The 21,751-nt window shown below is 44.6% G+C and overlaps 1 protein-coding gene across 3 annotated transcripts in view; it reads right to left on the bottom strand.

The window, feature by feature from the left end:
- Nucleotides 1–21,751, bottom strand: part of Smad9 (SMAD family member 9) — a 46,175-nt gene that overhangs the window by 19,152 nt on the left and 5,272 nt on the right. Inside the window, exons 1-3 of one of the 3 annotated variants that reach the window (XM_076932385.1) lie at nt 16,871–16,972; nt 7,492–7,577; nt 617–1,240 (exon numbers count right to left, since the gene is read on the bottom strand). In XM_076932385.1, the coding sequence (XP_076788500.1) occupies nt 617–1,028 (412 nt within the window). In that variant the 5' untranslated portion in view covers nt 1,029–1,240; nt 7,492–7,577; nt 16,871–16,972. Of the gene's footprint in view, nt 1–616; nt 1,241–7,491; nt 7,578–16,870; nt 16,973–21,751 lie in introns of those variants that run through there. The other 2 variants (XM_076932383.1, XM_034499403.2) reach the window with 2 other exon arrangements.

Raw genomic sequence — 21,751 nt, 5'->3', positions numbered from 1 at the left:
AAATATAAAATCTTAAGCATTTTGAAGGGCTGTGACTACAGGTCAGTGGAGGAGTGCTCACACATGGTGTGTGAAGTCCCGGGTTTACTCCCACCAAAGGGGAAAAGGGGAACTAAGGGGTTTTTCAGTGAAAGAGCACTATCTCACACATGTGAAGCCCGGAAGTTACCCCAGCAAAAAAACGTATTTAGGAACAATGGCCTACCTTCCCCAGCCCCTTATTTCAGTCCTGGACTCTTTCAGCAATTCCCTTTGACTGTTTCAGATGGAGACGGGACACCTTCCGTGTAATGGAGATTAAGCAAGGTAGAGCCTACACCCAGTCTTCAGTTTAACCTTAATGGTCATTGCTTTCAGTCTGCATGAGGGAGAACAGGCTTCCTTAGTTCTCCTAAATCCACTCAAATAAAACCCCATTTTCCAAAACCCTACCAACCTTACAAGCCTTTTCATATAAGAGTATGATTTTCTGACTGTATGATTTTGGAGCTATTTCTTCAGTGTCCTTCTACCTCACATGTTCATTGCCTGAGTATGGGGGTCATTTTCCTGAGGATGTGCCATCACCATGGTGATCTTGACCTCCAAGCAAACAAGGAACCCTGGAAGCACCCACCTGGGGTCTCCACTCTGCGGTAATGGTATGGGTTGATGCAGACCTCCTTCTGCTTAGAGCCGAATGGGAACTCACAGCATTCCAAGGGCTTCAGCTCATGATGGGATTGCAGGTCTGGCCAGCGCCACACGCGGCAGTAGATGACGTGGGGCAGCCCCTTTCGGTGGGACACCTGGAGGCGTCCATCTAGGGATCGTGGGATGGTGACACATTTGCTAGGCTGGCCTGGGCAGCTCAGCGCCCTCTCCAGTTCATCCATGGCGCCTTTCTTCTTCTTCAACTTCTTCACCAAAGAGTCCACCGCCTTCTCCGCCCACTTCTCCTCTTCATCTCCCTGCTTCCAGCCCAGCAGCCTCTTCACTGCGGGGCTGGTGAAGGAGAAGAGGGAGCTGATGGGGGTGCTGGGGTGCATAGGAGGCAGACCTCAGGCTCCTGCACGGGGAAAGAGGATGAGACCTTTCAAGGCTTCCAGGGCCCTGGGCAAGTCAGCGGCAAGTACCTGTCCGCGGTTGTCATAGGAACAAGCTTGCCTTTCCTTCTGGAAGCGGTGGGGACCGATTCAAATTGGGAGATGGATTGGCTTCTTCCAAAGTCCTTGAAAGGTAAGGCCAGCTGACGCTGACTCTGAAAGACAGAACAAGACTTCGTGAGCCGTCTGGGTCATTTTCAGACTAGGTGAGGACAGACTGAGGGGATAAAGTACCCTCTAGTGTTTTAAGTTGAGAACTCCAAGGCACTGCTGAGCCTGCCTTCCCCATCCTGCTCCCAGCCAGATCTCAGTCACCACCTTGCAAATCTCTACATGCAGTTTCTCTCTTCCTCTCCATCTACCCAGAACTGAGTGCAGCCTGCCCAAGCATGACTGCGGTCCCAGTGTGGCGTCTCTCCTTACACTCTCTCCCATTCCGATCTCTCTCCTCACAAACACAATCCATGCAAGTCATTTTCCTGTCAAAAATGGTGCAGATCCCTCAACTACCAAATGTAAATGTGTCTGTTGAGTGGCAGGAAGACCTCAATGAGACTGGTCATATCACTGTGAAACAAACCCCTTGGGTCTCAGAATCAGCATCGGGCAAAAACCTCCTACAGCTGCTTGTTTAACCTGCCTTTTTTCTTTTTTTCTTTTTTCTTTTCTTTCTTTCATTTTTTTTTTTTTTTTTTTTCTTTTTGGTTTTTTCGAGACAGGGTTTCTCTGTGTAGCCCTGGCTGTCCTGGAACTCACTCTGTAGAACAGGCTGGCCTCGATCCACCTGTCTCTGTCTCCTAAGTGCTGGATCAAAGGCATGTGCCACCACTGCCCGGCTGTTTAACATGCTACAAGTATCAATTTCTCCTTTGCTTCCCCGAGGGAAAGGTACCATATTTTTTTTTTTTTTTGGAGTGTTTGTTTTGTTTTTATTTTGCAGTACAAGGCCGGAGCATGCTAGGCCATCACTGAGTTTTGCTCTAGACCTTGAACTTCTTTGGAATAAACTTTCCTTGATCCCCCTGCTCCTGTGGCCAGGATCAGCACCTCCAAAAAGCACTAAGGTTAGGCCAACTGGATAACGTCCCATACATGGAAGGCAATGCTCGCACGCTCCCCTCCTCATGAGGACCTTATTAGGATGGTCCGGAACAAACTGTGCTGGAGGAGGCCAGCAAAGGGCTCCAAAGCTGTTCTTTTTCACTGGGCGGTTTGACTTACTCTCAAGTTTTTTTTTTTTTTTTTCTTGAAAGCCTGATTTTGTGGCTTAACGGTTGTGAATTTATAAAGTATAGTGAAGTCACCATGTATGAGTTCTGTTTACTCAATCTAGACAGGCTGCCTTGAAGCAATGGTCGGTGTGGTCAGAAGCTTTCAGGAGAAAGAGAACACGAGCCTAGGAGCTCTTAGGATTCTGCTTAGTTTTATGTGGGATTTGTTATTAGTAAGTTATCACATAAATCTTCACTCATAGTTCAGTGGTAAAGAAAGCCTTTCATAAAACATGTTCAGCAGAATTCAACTAAATTCACGTAAAATAAAACAACTAAAGCCCACCTCTCTGCTCCAAGGAACAAATGACAATTTTTTTCAATGGGGGTGGTATGGATTTTTGTTTTTAACTGTGAGATCCTACCTAATGGAATCAATTTATTGAAACAAAGTAACTGATATGAAACAAACAAACAAACAAGTAGACTATATTGTAAGGCGTCTAAGACAGAAAAAGTAAGCTCTATCATGTGGTTAATAAGATGATTAAAACCTTTCCCTCTTAGCTATGTGTCTGGGAGCTGGACGCACCAGCAATATAAACTTCATATTTTCAATTATGCTTTAAGTCAATTGCTCCTAAACTATGTTTCTCCAAAACCATCTGAAATTTACCAAGAGAGTAGTCCTCGGGGACTAGCATCCTTCTCTGATAAACTGAGGGTCTGAAAAGTCTTATTCTTCAAGTCTGGCCTCACTGTGGATTGTCAGTAACCACAGAGGTCACACAGTGACTCCGGAGCCAGATTTTAAGGCGGCAATCCAGGCTTTAGTCTAATGAGCAGAGACACTCACGCTGAGGGAGCCCCTGAAGTATGAAATACAGAACCTCATGATGATAAACAGCAAATTCACGACCATGACCACCATATAAAGAGGCAAAATAGAAACTGCCTAAAAGTTAAAATTTAAATCAGGCTGGCTGAAGGATACGCAGATGTTCAATCATAATTCTCTCTGCTTGCCTGTTTGCCTGATGTCTTGTTACTGGGAAATGTGTTAAAACTTAATCAAGCTTAGAAACTCATGAATGCTAAGGTTCTCACCTAACAGTTTGTGTTTTCCCCAGAGAAGCAGCCTGGAGTCTGTTAAGTGACCCCATTCCGCATTTCAGATGGGAAAGGAACTAAGGGATCCTTCCTTGTTCATCAGGAGCTGTCCATCATAGGAACATCCACAGTGCAGTCCCCTCTGCCTGTGTGAGTTCAACAAGGGCCAGCCTGACTCCCTACAGCTGTTGGAGAATCTAAATCTCCACTGACCATGCCCTCCAACCACCGACTGCCTGGTGGCACCAATGCCCAGCCTGCCTGAATACAGCACCCCGCTGTGGTCATTTGTACAAACTAACAATACAATAGAATCAGTGGAAGGGTACGTAGTGTTGTTTGTAGCTTATTTTTACGATACGCAAAGAACACAGCAAACAAATGAAACAGCAGAATTTAGATTTGTTTCAGGAATCTTTCTGGAATAAACTCTCTGATGCCAATGAGGCTGAAAGAGAGATGTCACCACTGGACTAAAGCCAGGACCCTGAGTGGCTTCAGTTCCCCATCCCACTATGTCCTAGCTGGTCTGGAACTTGCTATGTAGACCAAGCTGGCATGGAACTTAAGAGAACTGCCTGTCAGGTTGGAGAGATGGTTCAGTGGTTAAGAACACTGACTGCTTTTCCAGAGTTCCTGAGTTCAATTCCCAGCAGCCACATGGTGGCTCACAACCATCTGTAATGGGATCAGATGCCCTCTTCTGGTGTGTCTGAAGACAGCAATGGTGTACTCACATAAAATAAATAAGTGAATCTTTTTTTAAAAAAAGAGAGAGAACTTCCTGTCTCTGCTTCCTGAATCCCGGGATTAAAAGTGTGCACCACCATGCCTGCCCAATTACTGACTATTTATTTCAACTAACTGGGTCTCCTTGGGAGAGTCTGTCTTTTAATTCTGAAGAAATGGAAATCTCAAAATCCTGAGACAGATCTGTCAGACTGCTGCTCCAGGTCATCCCAACGTACCCAGTAAGTGAAACCCTTGAGAAACCCTTCCTCAAGGACACAATGTCACTCCGGGCACCACTGTTCATTTCAAAGGAAGTTTAAACATGCCCCTTTAGACTGTCTACTCGGCCAGTGCTGAGTGAGTGTTAACAAGCCCTCTTCTACAATGCTAATTTACACAGCAATAAGAAGTGCTTTCAGGCTGGCCACGGTTGTCCACATGGGTAGAACGGACAAGAACAGATTAGGTATGAAAAGTTATAAGACAGTGCTGTGTAGCACTGTCCTGAGGAATTCTTCATCACGAGTGCATCCCTGCCATGGGACCCAGGCTTTTGCTACAGCGACAGATTTCTTTTCCCAAAAGTAATGGGATAAAAACCATAAAGGACACCTCAGGAGAAGCTGACAGAGCAAAAGACCTGCACCCAAGGCTGGGCCTGAACTAGACTGAAACAGAAGTCTAAGTAGAAAGGATCCTGGCTGAAGGAGGAGAAGACCCTCTGATGGCTCAGTCTCCACAAGCTGTCACTCTAAGGAGACATGGGACACCACAGGATAGGCTCAAAAGAAGTAGCAAAGCAGAGAGTGAAACTATATGTCAACTCTCATTCAGTCATTCATTTGTCTCAATATACGCTATTCTGAAAGTCTACTGAATGCCCAGCACACATGCCCTTGGGCTTCCAGAGCTTAGACATTTGACATTTGAATAATATTGTCAAATCATACTGTGCAGAAAAGCACAGTGGTCTTGAGAAATGTACAGGGACCCACTGATGGTCACACCAACAGCAAACAAGCCAAAAAGATAAGCACAGAAGGCAAGAGTCCTAAGAATGTGGCACAGGGGTGTATCGACTTGTTCCATTTTGTAGATAAAGAAAAGTCTGAAGAGTGAGCAAGGGAGTTTCTGGAGACACCCCAGGCTGGGGCATAAGAGCAACTTATAGAAAATAGACTAACTGTCAGTATGAAGAACTATTGAGCTGATTTAAAAGGCAAAGAAAAGTGTCCTGTCTTAAGTCTGAGTTAAGTGGTCCCCAGGACGGTGATGTGGAGATGGACAGGACAGGACAGAAACAGAGAGTGACCTGTAGAGCTGCAGAGGAAGATTTGGAGGTCTCAGCAGGGCAGCAGCCACTAGCAGGAGGGACTCATGCCTGTGCCTTGTTTTCAAGAATGGCTTTGATAGGACATCATAGAGACATGGAGGAATGACAATCGAAAGGAGTGCTTCATAAAAACAGTGGGGTTTTGTAGATTACCAGCCTTTGTCTAGATGGAGGCAGGAGACTAGGGCATTTGAGGGCATCCTTGGGCATGTAAAAAGTCTGAGGCCAGCCTTAGCTATATGAGACCCTGTTCTCAAAAAATAAACGGGGTGATTCATTTTGCAAGAAAATGAAGAGAGGGAGAATGGGAACAGAGAAGAGAAACTAATGGGAATAAATGCAGGCCACGTGTCCTGGTATCAACTCGACACAAACTAGAGTCATTAGCTATTCATCAGAGAAGAGGGAACCTCAACAGAGGAAACGCCTCCATGAGATCCAGCTGTAAGGCATTTTCCTAATTAGTGATCAATGTGGGCGGGCCCATTGTGGGTGGGGCCATCCCTGGGCTGGTGGTTCTGGGTTCTATAAGAAAGCAGGCTGGGCAAACCATGGGAGCAAGCCAATAAGCAGCACCCCTCGGTGGCCTCTGCATCAGCTCCTGCCTCCAGGCTCCTGCCCTGCTTGACTTTCTGCCCTCACTGCTTTTGATAATGAGCTGTTGTTACATGGAAGTGTGAGTGAAACAACCCTTTTCCTCCCCAGGCTGCTTTTGGTCATGGCGTTTCATCTTCACAGCAATACTAACCCCGCCTAAGACAGCAGGTTTACACACCTGGTCACAGCAAGACTCTAAAGTCAATGAAGCCAGTGAAACTGGGAGGGGGTAAGAAATTTGAGAGGGATGGAAAGAAAGCTGGGAAGTAGGGATAGATGAAGAACAGGGTGTATTCTGGAAGGAGACTCCTACAGGGCCTCTCATCCACATAGCTGAGGGCATAAAAAGTCACAGTGAGGCTGGGAGGCTGGGAGACTGGGGAAGATGGGGCTGGGGGGCTGGAGAGTCTAAGGGCTGAGGGACTTGGGGCTGGGAGGCTGAGAAGGCTGTGGAGGCTGGGGGCTGGAGAGGCTGAGAGGGTGTGAGGGCTGGGGGTTGGGGAAGCTGGTGGCTAGGGAGGTGGAGAGGGGGCCTGGGGCCTGGAAGGTTGGAGAGGCTGTGGAGCCTGAGGGCTGGGAGGCTGGGGAGGCTGATGGGGGTTGAAGAGGTTGGGGGCTGGGGAGGAAGAGGCTGGGGAAGCTGGGGGCTAGGAAAGCTAGGATATAAACCTCAGGCAGGCAGGTACTCAAAACGAGCCTCAAAAACATTCTATCAAAATATAAACCTGCCACTTTTCCTCCTCAAGCAGGCTCAAGTGGGAAAGATTAAAGCAAGTCTTGACTGTTTGGGGGCTGAGCCCACCACTCAGCATTTGTTCATTAAGTTCCCTGAAGAAGTCAGGAAGGGCAATGGGGCAGCCTGACAATGGGACAGCAGGAGAGAGGGCCTGGGTGTTCCTAGCCATGGGGAGGGAAGGAAGCTAGGGAGAAGGGAGCTAGCCGGCTTTACACCCTGCATGTTCAATTAGCTGGGAAATAACTCCCAGCTTGGAAAAACCCCAAAGAAACTGAGGCGTGCAGAAGACTGGGGGAATGCTTTGACCTTGGTTTCTCAAAGCACTGATTGAGCTTCAGAAGAAAATCCTTGAACCTCTCCTGAATAGGCTTTTTACTAATCAACATTGATTCTTGCCCTCCCTCCCCTGCACTTCCTGAAGTGGTGGCATCCGATTAGTCACTCTGAGGCACCCAGGGAGCTCAATACAGCTCTGGTTAAGACTACAGAGATGAACTGGGCATAGTCAGTGGAACTGGTAAGCACTGGCTTAGCTTGGCTGTGGCCCTAGATTTGATCCCCAGCATGACGGTTTAAGCAGAGTGAGGAGTGGAGAGAGGCTTGTGGGTAAAGTACTCACTGCAAGCATGACTACCACCTCAGACCAATCCCCGCCACTCATATAATACCTGGAAGGGCAGCATGTACCTGTGATCCCAATACTGGGGAAGCAGAGACGAAAGGATCCCATCCCAGTCTGGCCAGGCAGTGATGTCCAGATTAACTGAGGAACCCTGTCTCAAAGAAAGAGCCAAGGAAGATACCAGATGTTCACCTGAAGCTTCCACAAACACACAGGTATATGTGCACACTCCCCAACACAGGCATACACACATGAACATATAGACACGTACGAAAAAGAAAACCTATAAGACTAGATTTCTCAAATCTTTAAATTATACACACATACACATACGCTACTTTATAAAAAATGAGGCTTCGTGCTTATTTCTTTCCCAAGATAAGACTTGTGGAGCCCTGGAGCCCAAAATAGGTAGTGACCATCTTATGCATAGAGTCACCCCATATGTAACTGTAACTCCAATCCCAGGATATATGATGCTCTCTTTTGGCCTCCACAGGCACTAGTCGTTCACAGAGGCACATATATACATAAAGGCAGGACACTTGCACATATACAATTAAAAAAAATAAGGCAGACACCAAATAAGACCTCTGATCTCCACATGTATATATATATACACATACCAGAGACAGACAGACAGAGACAAACAGAGACAGAGAAAGAGAAAGATAGAGACAGACAGACAGACAGACAGACAGACAGAGACAGAGAGACAGAGAATGAATATAATTGTTTTGGTGAAATAGCACAAACTCAGCAGAAGACTAATATAACTCATCACAAAACCCAAATGTGGCCTCCTAACCCAGACCTGATTCAAAAGTGCTTCTTGGTTTATGTTAGAATATGCTGATGGAAATTTCCCATGCACGTGAATTTATATCTTCACATTCCATACAATGCAGGTCTTTCTCTCCACTGGCATATCCATAACTCTTAACATGTTTAGAAAACATCCCACGTTCTCAAGGGCAGTAAGCATCCAGGCCAAGTATTTCTACATGAATGATCGATGAATCGCAAATTCAAGGTCCTTAGAAATCTATTTTTACTGCATTGTTTATAAACTTGTGAATAACTATCGCCCTTAAAAAAAAACTCTGGACCTTAGCAACCCCGAAAAGAATAAACTAGATCTTGCGCAACAGAAGGTATCTTGGCTCCAAGCAAATCTAACCCATGAAAATCTGGGCTCACCACAAATATAAACTTGGAAAAGCTTATTTATCTTACAAAGTGAGTAATAATGAATGTAAAAGCATAATTCCATCTCCCCAAACCTGTTTCACATTCAGCTTTTTGAGAGATATGTAGCCTTCCATTCAACAAATGCTTACTAAGGCCTTTCCTTATTGCCATTTGAGACAACACTACACTTCATACATTTAACTGCTAAAGGTATATCTAATTTTTTTGGTTGGTACCAGTGCAGGCCTGATAGCAGAACTGAGAGATCTCATTGCTTTCAAAATATAATTTTAACCTTAAAAATACACAGCTTCTATCTTATCTCCTGGATATTGTTGTTGGGCCCTGAAGGAGCATTGTTAGCAAACTGCAGAATGAATCAAATTAGCGTTGGAGACACTTTATAATATAAACTCTTGGCCCACCAAAACACCACCAATCTTAATAACTTTGGGAATTTTACAACTGTTCCAGCTTTTTTTTAAGCAGGCAGTATTATTTCACAGCTGAAGTCAGTGAGCCCCTTGCCCCCCCCCAAAAAAAAATGTTGCCAACACAACCTTCAGAAACAAGATAAACTATATTGTTCTAAATATCAGGCAATACCCATGTAGAGTAAGTATCTCAGCTCGAACATGGGTAGTGGTCCCACAATACAGAGGACAGAGACTTAAAAAAAGACATTAAACATTCTCTGTTTTTTATTCAGGACCTTATTTCTGTTAAAACAGAAGTCATGTTTACGTGTTAAATTTTTACATCATTTCTTTCCTACTTTGGTCCTCTAAGAAACTGAAGTAGCCCGAAGAATGAGTACCCATTTTGCCCGATACTGGTGCCATCAAAAACATCCTAACTGGAGAGGTGGCTCAGCAGTGCATAGCATTGGATACTCTTGCTGAGGACACAGTTTTAGTTCCCAGCACCCACATGTCAGCTCACAACCATCTGCAACTTGAGTTCCATGGGATCTTATGCCCTCTTCTGGCTATTGTGAGCACTACATGCACATGTTACACATACATGCATGTAGGCACACACTCATAAACATAAAAATTTTTAAAACCAAAACCAAACTGCTATTTGTTAAAATCCATTTACACAATCTCTGAAGCCTTTTGAAGGAATTCCCAACACTTCATTTATTCTCTGAGTTAGTCATGGTGACTCTCTCTTGGTGGCCCCACTAAGCACTAGGTATCATGCCTACAGCTCTGATGCCACCAGCTTGCTTCAAATATTGAGTCTTACAAAGGTAATAAAAGACACTAGGGTCTACTTCTGGCCTTATTAAATGGTTTGCTGGTGGAGAAGGGACATGTTGTTTGGTTCAACCTTTATTTTTTATTTGAAATATAGGTGGCAAAAGCATCTGAGATGACTAATCTTGATTCTCAACTTGAACGAACTGAAATGTGCCTGGGAGATCAGTAAAGCACATGCTTTGGCATGTCTGTGAGGGTGTTTTCAGAGGGAATTGGCAAAGCAAGGGACTCTCACCCTGAGCAGGTGGCACCATTCCAGGTTGGGGCACAGACGGAATGGAAGAAGAGAAAAGAGGCACTCTCTAGCTGAGGAATTGTCTCCCTCTGTGCTCTGGGGGGCCACAATGTGAGGAGCTGTGATGCACCACACTCCTTCTGCCTTCATGGACTAGAACATCAGATAGTACCAGCCCTGTAACCTCTCCTTCTGTAGAGTTTTCTCAGGTGTTAGTCACAGTGAGGAGAATCTGACTAACTCCAAGTCCTCTGTGCCAGCTCCATAGCAATGGCTTTTCCTCACCGTCCCCAGCCTGTGGAAAGCCACAATCTATAGCAGGCTCACAAAGGACAGCTTTCCTGACTCCCCAGACCTGAGCTGGGATCCCGAAGAATGAATGTGAGCATCTCCAGGCTGCCAGTTTTCTCCAAGTATATCTCTCTGGGAGTACCAGTGTAGCTAAGATGGCACCAACTATCATGCTAATGGTAACTTCATCCTCACCTGCTTTTCCTTCACCCACCACAATTCTGCCCCACAAACAACTACCTCTTGACACATTCTCGTTTGGCAAAGAATTCCAGAAAATAAATAGCAAAACAAAACAAAAAGGAGGCAGTGAATCTGTACTACAATAAGTGAGTTCAGTAAATGTTCAAGCAAGATGAGCACACTGAGGAGGACAGGGTGCAAAGCAGGCTGGGAATGTTTCTGTTGATAATGATGATGATAGTACTGTTGAAATGCACACACACACACACACACACACACACACACACACACACACAGGGATAATGAGGATTAATTGTACCACTTACTTGAAGGGTTTTAACTCTTGTTAGAACCAGTGCAAGGGAGGACAGCTACCTTTCAAAATAAGACATGGCTAACGGGAGGGCATCCATGAATCCAGGACATCCAGGAAGTTCGTAGGCATGCAGAAAGAACAGTCCTTCTTATGTAGCCCCGTCACCAAATGAACTCTAGACTTTTACATGTTAACAGCCAGAAGAACAGCAAAAATCAAGAGGAGTCATGGCAGCACATAGAGAGTGCCAGCTAAGATTCTCTCAAGCTTAAAAATAATGGTGAGGGGACATACTGATCGGGGGCAGAAGATGGGGAGGGGAACAGAGAGAGGGCCAGCTGTAACTAAGGATACATGTAAAAGCCACAAGGGATATTCCTGTTAGGTAAGCTAATTAATAAATATTTTTAAAGCTTTTAGAGTTGGCTGCAGAAAAGGTTTAGCAGTTAGGAGCACTGGCTCCTCTTGAAGAGGACCTGGGTTCCTTCACTTCCTACCACCCACATGGCAGCTCACAACTGTCCTTATCTCCAGTTCTAAGAGGTACGATGCCCTATTCTGACTTCTCTGAGCACCAGGCCTGTATGCAGTGCATGTAGACATACATGCAGGCAAAACTGACACACATACACACACACACACGCACACGCACACACACATACACACACACAAATAAAGAATTTTTAAAATTCAAGTTCAAACTGCAGTACCCTACAGGAATTTTTATGCTGCCCCAGAAGACATCCAATACTAAGTAACAAACTAGATGCCCAGGGTGGGCCACTTCCCTACAGATCACTGGTCAAGGACCCCCAAGGCTCACAAAACAACACGGGCTATTACTACTACAATTGTTGCCCAACAGAAGTAGATGATTAGAACATATTGCTGAAAGCATCACATACTGTAGGTATAAGATGATATAGGACCACTCTGACCAAAAGCAACTTGGGGAGGAGAGGGTCTTTGGCTTACAGGTTACAGTCTATCAGGGGAGGTCAGGGCAAGAGCTTGGAGCAGAAACCATGAAGGAACACGATTATATATTGTCTTGCTCAGCTACCTTTTATATACAGTCCAGGCCTACTGCTATCATAAAAGACCATGACCAGAGAAACCCACAGAAGAGAGTTTATTTGGGCTTATGTTTCCAGAGGAATAAGAATCTGTGATGACAGAGAGGAGGCATGGTAGCCTGGGCAGGAGGCTGAGAGCTCACATCTTTAATCGCAAGTGCAAATAGGGAGAAAACTGGGAGTAATGAGAGGCCTTGTGTCCTCAAAGCCCACCCCTGGTGATGGTGACATTCTTCCCCCAGCAAGGCCAACCTCCTAAACCTTCCCAGATAGTGCCACCAGCTGGGGACCAAGTGTTCAAAAGTATTCACCAATGGAGGACATTCTCAATTGAACCACTACACACACACACACACACACACACACACACACACTTGCTTTCTCCAAAGGATGACCAGCACAACACACATTTGACCTTACTTTGCTCAAACTATACCAAAGAGGAATCATCCTTTTTTTTTTTAAGAACAATTCAATCAAATCTGGTACATTCACAATGCTACATGGCCATCACCTCTCACCAGCTCAAAAACTCAACTTGTCACACTAAAACAAAACGCAACTCCTACTTGGCAGCTTCTTCCCTGTCTCTCTCTCACAACATGTACTCTTTGTCTATAGGCTGGACCTTTTACTGCTAATCAGGTACACGAAGACATTTATAAATGCATACATGTATCCATAAACATAGACACATGGATGGCAATCTGTTCATTCAGCCGCATAGATGACATACAGGTTGCTTCCACCTTCAGGTTACAGTGAACATGATGATATGAATCTGTGGGTGCAGGCATGTGTTTGAGAGATGATGATCAATTATTTGGGGCATAGACCTGGGAGGGAAGCTGCTGTGAGCCATATGGAGTTTGTATTTAACTTTGTTAGACATTGCTCAATTGTTTTCTGTAGCAGCCAAAATATTTCACAGTTCCAGCTTTGTTTTGCATTGATTTTTAAGATGGAGTGTGAGTATGCAGCTGGGGCACACCTTGCTTTACAATCGTCCTACCTCACACCCTAAGTGTTGGGATTATAGGTGCAGACTACCATACCTCGTGGGTTATTTTGTTGCTGCACTGTAAAGCCCTTTATTGATTTTGATTATGTAGATCCATGTATTTGTATGTGTGTGTGTGTGTGTGTGTGTTGTGTGTGCATGTGCGCAGATATCATCCTGAATGTTGCCTTTAAACTTTTGTGATAAAATTTTTCAATGCACCGGGCAGTGGTGGCGCACCCCTTTAATCCCAGCACTTGGGAGGCAGAGGCAGACGGATTTCTGAGTTCAAGGCCAGCCTGGTCTACAGAGTGAGTTCCAGGACAGCCAGGGCTACACAGAGAAACCCTGTCTCGAAAAACAAAAAACAAAAACAAAAAAACCCAAAAAACAACAACAACAATAAAAAAAAACAAAAAAAAAAAACAAAAAACCACAGTGAAGCAGAGTAAAAAGCACTTCATTGTTTTCCCTAAGCCGAGAAACTCCAGCTTGCTTCTAATCTTTGAGTGTGGCCATAGCCTTTAGTGTATATAAATAATCCTCTCGACAAGCGAGTACACTTACGCAGTTATATCAGAAAACAGGCAAGTACTATCATGATGTTTGGAAAAAAACAAACCCTCCGAACAAAAGTCTTCAGTAAACACGTTCATCAGTTTTAGCTGAATTAGATACCCAGGCAGGGACAGCAGCCAGACTGAGCGCGGCTGTTGCTCAAGGGGACAGACTGGGGTTAGAAAATGGCCGCGGCTGCCTGGGGCGCACTGTAAAAATATTCGTTTGCAATTTTTATGCATTTATTTTTCAATGCAGAATATTCCAAATGTAAGTATTTCAGGCAGTATGACGTGTCATTATTATATGTAAACCGCCACTGAGTAAATATAAGGATGGATATATATATATATATATATATATATATATATATACACACACACACACACACACACACACACACACATATAATACTGCTGCTGTGACATTAAGCAATCTATTGCCACTCCATAAATTGAGCCATATAGTCCCATCTGGGTCTAAGTTCCATTACAGCAGAGCTACTTTGAATCAATAAAGAAGTTGCTAACCAGAGGTGCAAATGTGTCTTTTACTGTCTAACCTGGTGGTTATGGGGGCCTACTCTGCACCTCAGAGCCGTGATGACGATGTCAAACCACACGTGAAGTATACAAATAGTCTAGTCTCTAAAGTTGCACTGTTCTGGGATTACCCGGCACTAATTGCTCTACTTAAGCCTGGGGGGGGGGGTGGTGTATAGCCACCCTATGAGATCACAGCAGCTTTAAGCTGGGGACTGAGTCCCCCGTGCACAGATGAGAGCCTAGAGAGTTTAGCTTCAAGCTTGATTTTCCACTCAACAACTAAATGTCAATGAGGGTCTGCAGAGCCCACTGCACGGAGCATCCTTCAAAGCCAGCTCAGGTATCAGGCCCTCTGTGGCATCCAGAGATGTTGTGTATCTCACACCTATTTCCGTATCATTTCTTTATTGGAGGGCAAAGCTTTTACAGACAGCGATTCTCTTACTCACGTCTGTATCGTTCATCCATGTGAAATATCATTGGTGTGATGCTGACACCAGCTGTTGGTGTCAGCATACAGCAGGTGCTCAACAGTACTAACTGCCGTATTAGTTATCGCATCCTCTCCTGAGGAGCCCCTTGTTTGGACAGCATTGTCGCCTCCTGCTCTGAGAACCCAGATCCTCTAACCACACATATCTTGGTTCCTAATGAGGAAGGGCAAGGTTAGTTTTTGCCTGTGAGGGGACAGTAGGCAACGTCTGAAGTCATCTTGGTTGCCACAGCTAAGGGAGGAAGATGCCATTGGGATCTACTGGTTAGAAGCCAGGGATACTGTTAGATGCCCCGTGATGCAGAAGATGGCCTCTAACCAGTGATCCAGGTCTAACTGCCAATATGGTTGTTGAGGAAGCCCTCCTAGAGTCTTATCCTCAACAGCAGCTCGCTCAGCCTCGTTCCTGTCGCCCCTCCATGTGAACTTATTCTTCTTAAAAAAAAAAAAAATCATTATTCCTGCTAATGGTCTCCTATCTAATATGTCTTGTACTTATTTTTTTATTTTTTTATTTTTTTTACTATTTTGGATTTTGGGTGTTTACAGTTGGACTTTTAGAAAAACTACCCAATGCATCAATACTTCAAAAACAGAAATGAAACCAGGTCTTAAAAGCGTCTTGCTACTAATTGGCCTGCTTTAGAATATGTTTTGGATGTAATTTTGAATGAGGAGGAAAAAGCTATGGGAAAAAAGCAAAGACTTGGGAGATGACAGCTGCTCATCCTCATTGATAGAAGTTCCCAGGACTTTGAAAGCCAAATGTCTGTCCCCATTGCCACCTGAAGAGCAGGCACTATCTTACCAGTGTGGAGCCACAGTGACTATCACCCGTTCTCTGAGGCTTTTAATCTAGCCTCAATTTGCCTAAAGACTGTTCAGAGTAAAGATCAGGAAATTTAAAATTTAAAATTTTTGAATTTTGTATTTACATGTCATTTGCTATTAAATTCTATAGAAGTAATGCTCTTAAGGTTATATATTACATATATAACATATGCAATACACAAAAGGGGGAATATACGAAATTTGTTTAGAATGGACCATATTCTGCACAATTCATATATCTGTTACAGAATCACCATCAAGAATAAAGTCCTATAACTCTACAACAACAAAGCCATTGCAAAGTGAGAAAGCATAAATTGTGTTACTTCACTCCTGTAACTCTGGTGAGAGTAAATAGGAGGATGAGGCAGAAGGATTTCCATGAATTTGAACTACATAGAAGACCTTGTCTTTAAAAACAAAACAAACAAACAAACAAAAAAAAAATCCAGGACCTGAGAGTAGTATCACCTGCCTTTAATCCCCAGAACCTGGAACTCAAACTAAGTGAGTTTGAAGCCAGCCTGGTCTACATAGTGAGATTTTGGACAGCCAAGCACACATAGACCTAATTTCACAAAAAGAAAAACAAAATGGAGGGAGAAAACACTTAATTACACATCTTTTTCTCTCCCTTCTCTACTCCCTTTCTTCTTCCCTCCCTTCTTTTCTTCTCTTGAGTTAGAGTCTTGTTCATTGATCAGGCTTGTCTTTTTAAGATTTATATATTTATTTTATGTATATGATGCTCTCTCTGTAGACCCACCTGCATGCCAGAAGAGGGCATCAGGTCCTGGTACATATGGTTGTGAGCCCCTTTGCGGTTGCTGGGAATTGAACCCTGGACCTTTGGAAGAACAGACAGTGCTCCTAACCGCTGAGCCATCTCTTCAGCCTTATCAGGCTTGTTTTAAACGTACAGATTTAAATCTCCCATCAGCCTCTCAGGGAATTGAAGCTCAGCAGGTCCCTACTCTCATCTCACCTAGCATTAAATACTCATTTCTTCAAGGAAGATACAAAAGTGACAAGCCCATGACCCACCACAACCGTATCACTGGGGACACAAATCAAAACACAAAGGGGTGTGGCTTCCCTGTATTAAAAGGGCCACCACTAGCAAAACAGAGAGCACCTGAGCTCTGCCCTGTGGGTGGCTATGGAAAACAGCTTGGCCACCATGGACACATTTCTGTGAACACATGTTCACAGAGTTACAGTTCAACAAACAATCCTAGGTATGCACCCCAAATTAAAAACAAACGATCAGTAGTGTGGTATCCATGGCAGTTTGATTCTCCATAGCTGTGAGGCAGAGGCCAACTAACGTCCATCAACAGAAGAATGGATAAACAGAGGTGTGACACACACACCTGAGGTATCTATTTTCCAGTCACAAGAAGAGAAAGGGCAAGCCTCGGGAACACTGTTTAGTGATGTAAAGCAGACACTAAGGATACACGGTGAGGATTCATCCGGTGTAGAATATCCAGAGCGACATAAAGACGGTACGCAGAATGGAGGGGACCAGAGTGGGCCGGACGGAGAAACAGGGACCACCGCTCAAAAGGCATCGCATGTCGATCTGAGAGGATGAAAGCTCTGAGACGGGCAGGGAAGATGGATTCACTGCATGAAAGTGCTTAATTCCCTCAAGGTTAAACTCAACAGCGGCGGTTAAAACAGTAAACACATTTTTTTACATGATAAAGATTTCATTCCAGGTGTCAAATGCTGTGCTCTGTTATCCTTCAAGGGAGCTCTCCTCTTCCCTCTGCCAGAGTTAAAGATGTTTTTAATAAATATTAATTCTTGTAAAATAACGTATCAAGTCTGAATGGCTGCTGAAGTAAAATGCTGGGGAATCTTTCAGATAGCCACCCCTGTAGGCTGGTCCCTTCCAAAGCTGCTCTCTGAGGGAGGGCTCAGGCTTGAGCCTTGGCGCACGGCCTGCCCTTCCTCTCGGTAAATGCAGATTCATGTAAACATATCAATTTCCTCTGATGGCCGTGGTTTGGGGTTTAGAGCAAAGTGCCATTTTAAAAATAACATTTGCTTCAACATCGAGGGAAAGAGGAATTGTGGACGAAACCCCAGAGAGATTCGGTTTTTTGTTTTTTGTTTTTTTTTAATGAGATCTGCTTTCTACCTCAGAACCAACCGACAGCAACTTTATACAGCCTTAATCAATACCGCTCAGCTTTATTTCTCTTTTTTCTATATCAGTTTGTCTTATGATGTAAACTCTTAAGTTCTTCAACCAGTGTTGGGGCGGGGGAGGGAGGGAGGGGGAGGGAGAGATCTCTCAAAGAAGACTTAGGTTTGACAGCACTCACACGGCTGTTCATACTATCCCAGACTCCAGTTCCAGCGAAGCCAACGCCCTCTTCTGGCCTCCAGAGGAATTGCATGCACACGGTGCAGGCCAACAGTCATGTACATAAAACAAGTAAATCTTTAAAAATGTTCTCTAACTAAAACATCATATTACAAACATTCCTAAGGCAACTATAATTATTCTGGGGACAAGGGGGAAAATCAGATAGAGTGATAGTCACAGTTGCCAGTACTTCAGAACCTCTAAGACATCAACCAGATGGGAAGAGCCACACAACCTGAACTTCACTCTTTCCAAACCGAAACAGGAGCATGAGAGAGCTGACCAAGTGAAAATATTACGGGTCCAACCACATTTACATCACACTACACAATTAAATACTAAAATATTTGAAGTTCATTTAAAATATACTTTAAAATTTTTTTTATTTATTTCTATTTTCATGTGTATGAGTGTTTTGCCTGCATGCATGTATACGCACCACTTGTATCCGGTACCTTCAGAGGTCAGAAGAGGATGCTGTATCCCCCAAGGCCAGTTAGCTTGCCTCAATGTAGTAGTAAAAAAAAAAATCAAAAACAAAACCAATGAAATTCATCTCAGAAATCCACCTGATGTCAGGGCTGAAGCAAGAAAGTTTCATAAAATAGCCATTATTTTAATGCTCAGTTTAAGAACGTTGGTAGGTGACAACCCAGCTTTTCAGCCAGCAGACTGGGAGAAGAGACTCTTGCAAACAGCAGCAGGGGAAGCAAGCTGCTGAGCTGATGCTCCAGCTTGACTGCTTGTACCAGGAGCTGGGCTGGCAGGCATGGAGCCAGCACTTTGCCACTCTTGTGAAATGCACAAGGTCTTCTTTTCCTCAACCCCACAATCCAAAGAGAGGGCACCAAATCCTGATGCCCAGGCGACTGCTCCTGTATGCTCCTTCTGTTGGGACCCTTCAGCAGATTTTATTCCTACTCCACATGTCAGATCCAGCTAGAGCCCATGTGACACTGTGCTGTGGCTCGCAACACAATGGGAATCACCGTTGTCTCTGTAGGTTGGGATTAAAAATACTGCATTTGCACTGATCGCCACTCCTCAATTCTCACTCTATGTAGTTTATGTATTTTCATGTGAGGCAGGCATGTGTGTACTCCTGTTTTTAGCTTTAAAAGCTCTTCACCTCCTGACCTTACCTGTATTTCCAGCTGCCTCTGCTCCTCCTTTAGGAAGCGGACTTCTTGGAAACCCTCCCCAGGGGCCTCTAAGCAGCAGCGGCGGCGGCGGCGGCAGCGGCAGCGGCAGCAGCAGCAGCTAGCATCTCTCCTGCACACTGAGGTCCCACAGCATCAAATGAAAGTCTTCACCTCTGTATTTGTTAAAAGCTGAGAGTCGCCCCAAAGCCCTTAACCATGCCACCTGGCATGCAGACACCATCAAGAAATGGAGAATGAGTCAAGGGCCAAGTGCGGTTTTATCAGTGACATAAACTGTCACTTTGTTAAATGTCATGTGATTGGTCCACCCTCCAGTCTAAAACTCACTTCTTTGCTAGTGTCATATAATAAATGTTGTTAAAAGGCAGAGTTACACAATACATACTTCTGGCCATTTAATAGTTTACCTGCTTTAAATGGTCTTATACAGAATACTAACGTAAATGTGAATCCCTGGAAAGGCTTAAATGGCTATAAATAATAATGTTTTAAACAGATGTGTGTGTGTGTGTGTGTGTGTGTGTGTGTGTGTGTGTGTGTGTTGGGAGTGGCTGAGTTCCTGGCTGCCTGAGGAGCAGAGGAATCACTAATAACTCAAATGCATGTGCCTATAATTCTAGCACTTGGGAGGCTGAAGCAGAAAGATGGCCAACCTAGCATCATAGTGACATATTGTCTCAAACAAACAAACAGTTCCCTAGTAAACCATGTTATGGTTGCTGTCTAGGGAAGGCCAGAAGTGATGGTGCCTTAGCCAACCTTGAGACGGGGTTTCTTTGCATAGCCCTAGATGTTCTGGAACTGTTACTGTAGCTCTGGCTGGCCTTGAACTCTCAGAGATCTATCTGCCTCTGCCTCTGCCTCCTGAGTGCTGGGATTAAAGACGTGTCCCACTATGCCTGGATAATATTTTTGTAAATATTTATTTATTTTTACTTTATGTGCACGAGTGTGTGCCTTGCATGTATATCTGTACATCACATGCATGTGAGGTACAGAAGCCAGAGAGGGCATCATATCCCCTGAAACTGGAGTTACAGATGGTTGTGAGCTGCCAGATGAGTGCTGGGAATTGAACCTAGGTCCTTTGCAAGAGCAGCCAGAACTCTTAACTACTGAGCTGTCTCTCCAGCCATGATACTATCCTTAATTTTTTTCTTTATTCTTGAAATTTTCATACACATAAACAAAGGAATATGATCACATATGCCCCCTGTTTCCCATGCCCAACACCCCCATAACATTCTAATCTATCCCCTTTCCAACTTCATGTCTGTCTTTCTTTAATGCCCCATGTGATCCTGCTAGTACTGGCCACATGTGCATGTGGGTGGGGCCATCGCTGGAGGATGGGAATCCCATCAGCTGCCATAATCTCAAAAATGGATACTTCTTCCCTCCGCTCTTTAATAAGGGGTGGGAGGACAGAAACCATCTATCCTATCTATTCGGGAACTTCAGTGAGCTTGACCTTATGCATATAAGCCCGGACGCAATGAGCTGGAGGCAGATAGCCATGCTGTCCAGAAAACAAGGCCTTCACAGCCCACTGCCCCATCCCATGATCTTACATTTTCATGATGCTCCCGGAGCCTTGCTCGGGGAGCACAGGGGGTCAGCTACAGACATCCTGCTCAATCTCTTATCCTCAGCACTCTGGCAACTCATGTATCTCTACACTGACTGCTGGCCCCTGGGGGGAAATCTCTGACCAAGGCTGAGCGTATAAGGGTAGCCCAGGTCCTACATTGACACAGGTCCCCACCCTGAGTCCACAGCTTCCCTAGGATGCTACCCTGATACCTGCCTTTCTGATCTCCTTCACTCTCTGTGAACTTGTCTCTAGAGTCCAGGGTATTATTTTTTATATTGTTTCTCATTTTGTGGAGTACCCCCCTCTACAGCCTGGTTTGGGGCCTAATAAGTAATTCAGATGCGGTGGTTATAGAATGTAAAAGAGAGGTGGAAAAAAAGGAAAAGTACCATCCCCCACCCCTCATGCTAACACTCTGACACTGCACCTACAATAGCATCACATTTAAAACTCAGCACAATATTTCAAAAAAAACAAAACCTGTTCACACAGAATGTTTCACCAGCAGTTGAGAGGGAATCACAATAGAAAGCAAAGGGAATGCCACATCTCTAAAATGACATCAGTCCACCAGCTGTCATTGTTTGCAAACACAGCCAGCACCTAATGGCCCCACTGGTACAAGCACGTAATTAGTCAATAAGCCATAGGGAAGTATCCAAGTACACAAAGCTTTAGATATGGCCAACTTCTGATCCAGCTCACACTCCTGAGAAGGAAGCTCGGCTGCCCCTGGAAAACAGAGAAGGGCTGGAGGGCGGGCCCTGAAATCTTCTCCACAGGGGGCATTTTCTCTAAGTCCTTGTTCACTGCCACCGGTTTTGGGTTTTGGCTTCACAGGCCTCTCCTCCCACTGTCAATCATCACTGGTCACTGGCGGTCTCGGTTTTGTTTTGTTTGGTTTTTTTTTTTTTTCATATCATGTTTGGTAACCCATTTGCAAATAAAAATTCCTTTTCCCACAGACAAGATGGCTGTTAAGGTATTTCCTCTGCAAAGACAGTCATGTGGCTTAGGGTCCTTGTACTCTGCTAATGACAGGTCAAATAGACACTGCCTCCTGGGGACAGCTGGCAATCCGCTTTCTACTGCACTCTCCTCTCTACCCTTTCAAGCCTCACACCATCCCTCCAGCACTAACTGGATAGCTTTAAAATGACCTGCCCTTTTCTCTGCTCCTCAAAACGGCCAACTCTGTCCTCTC

The sequence above is a fragment of the Arvicanthis niloticus genome, chromosome 4 (genome assembly GCF_011762505.2).
Source record: "Arvicanthis niloticus isolate mArvNil1 chromosome 4, mArvNil1.pat.X, whole genome shotgun sequence".
NCBI lineage: Eukaryota > Metazoa > Chordata > Mammalia > Rodentia > Muridae > Arvicanthis > Arvicanthis niloticus.
Note: the sequence above shows the minus strand (reverse complement) of the source record. Positions and strands in the feature narration are given on the sequence as shown.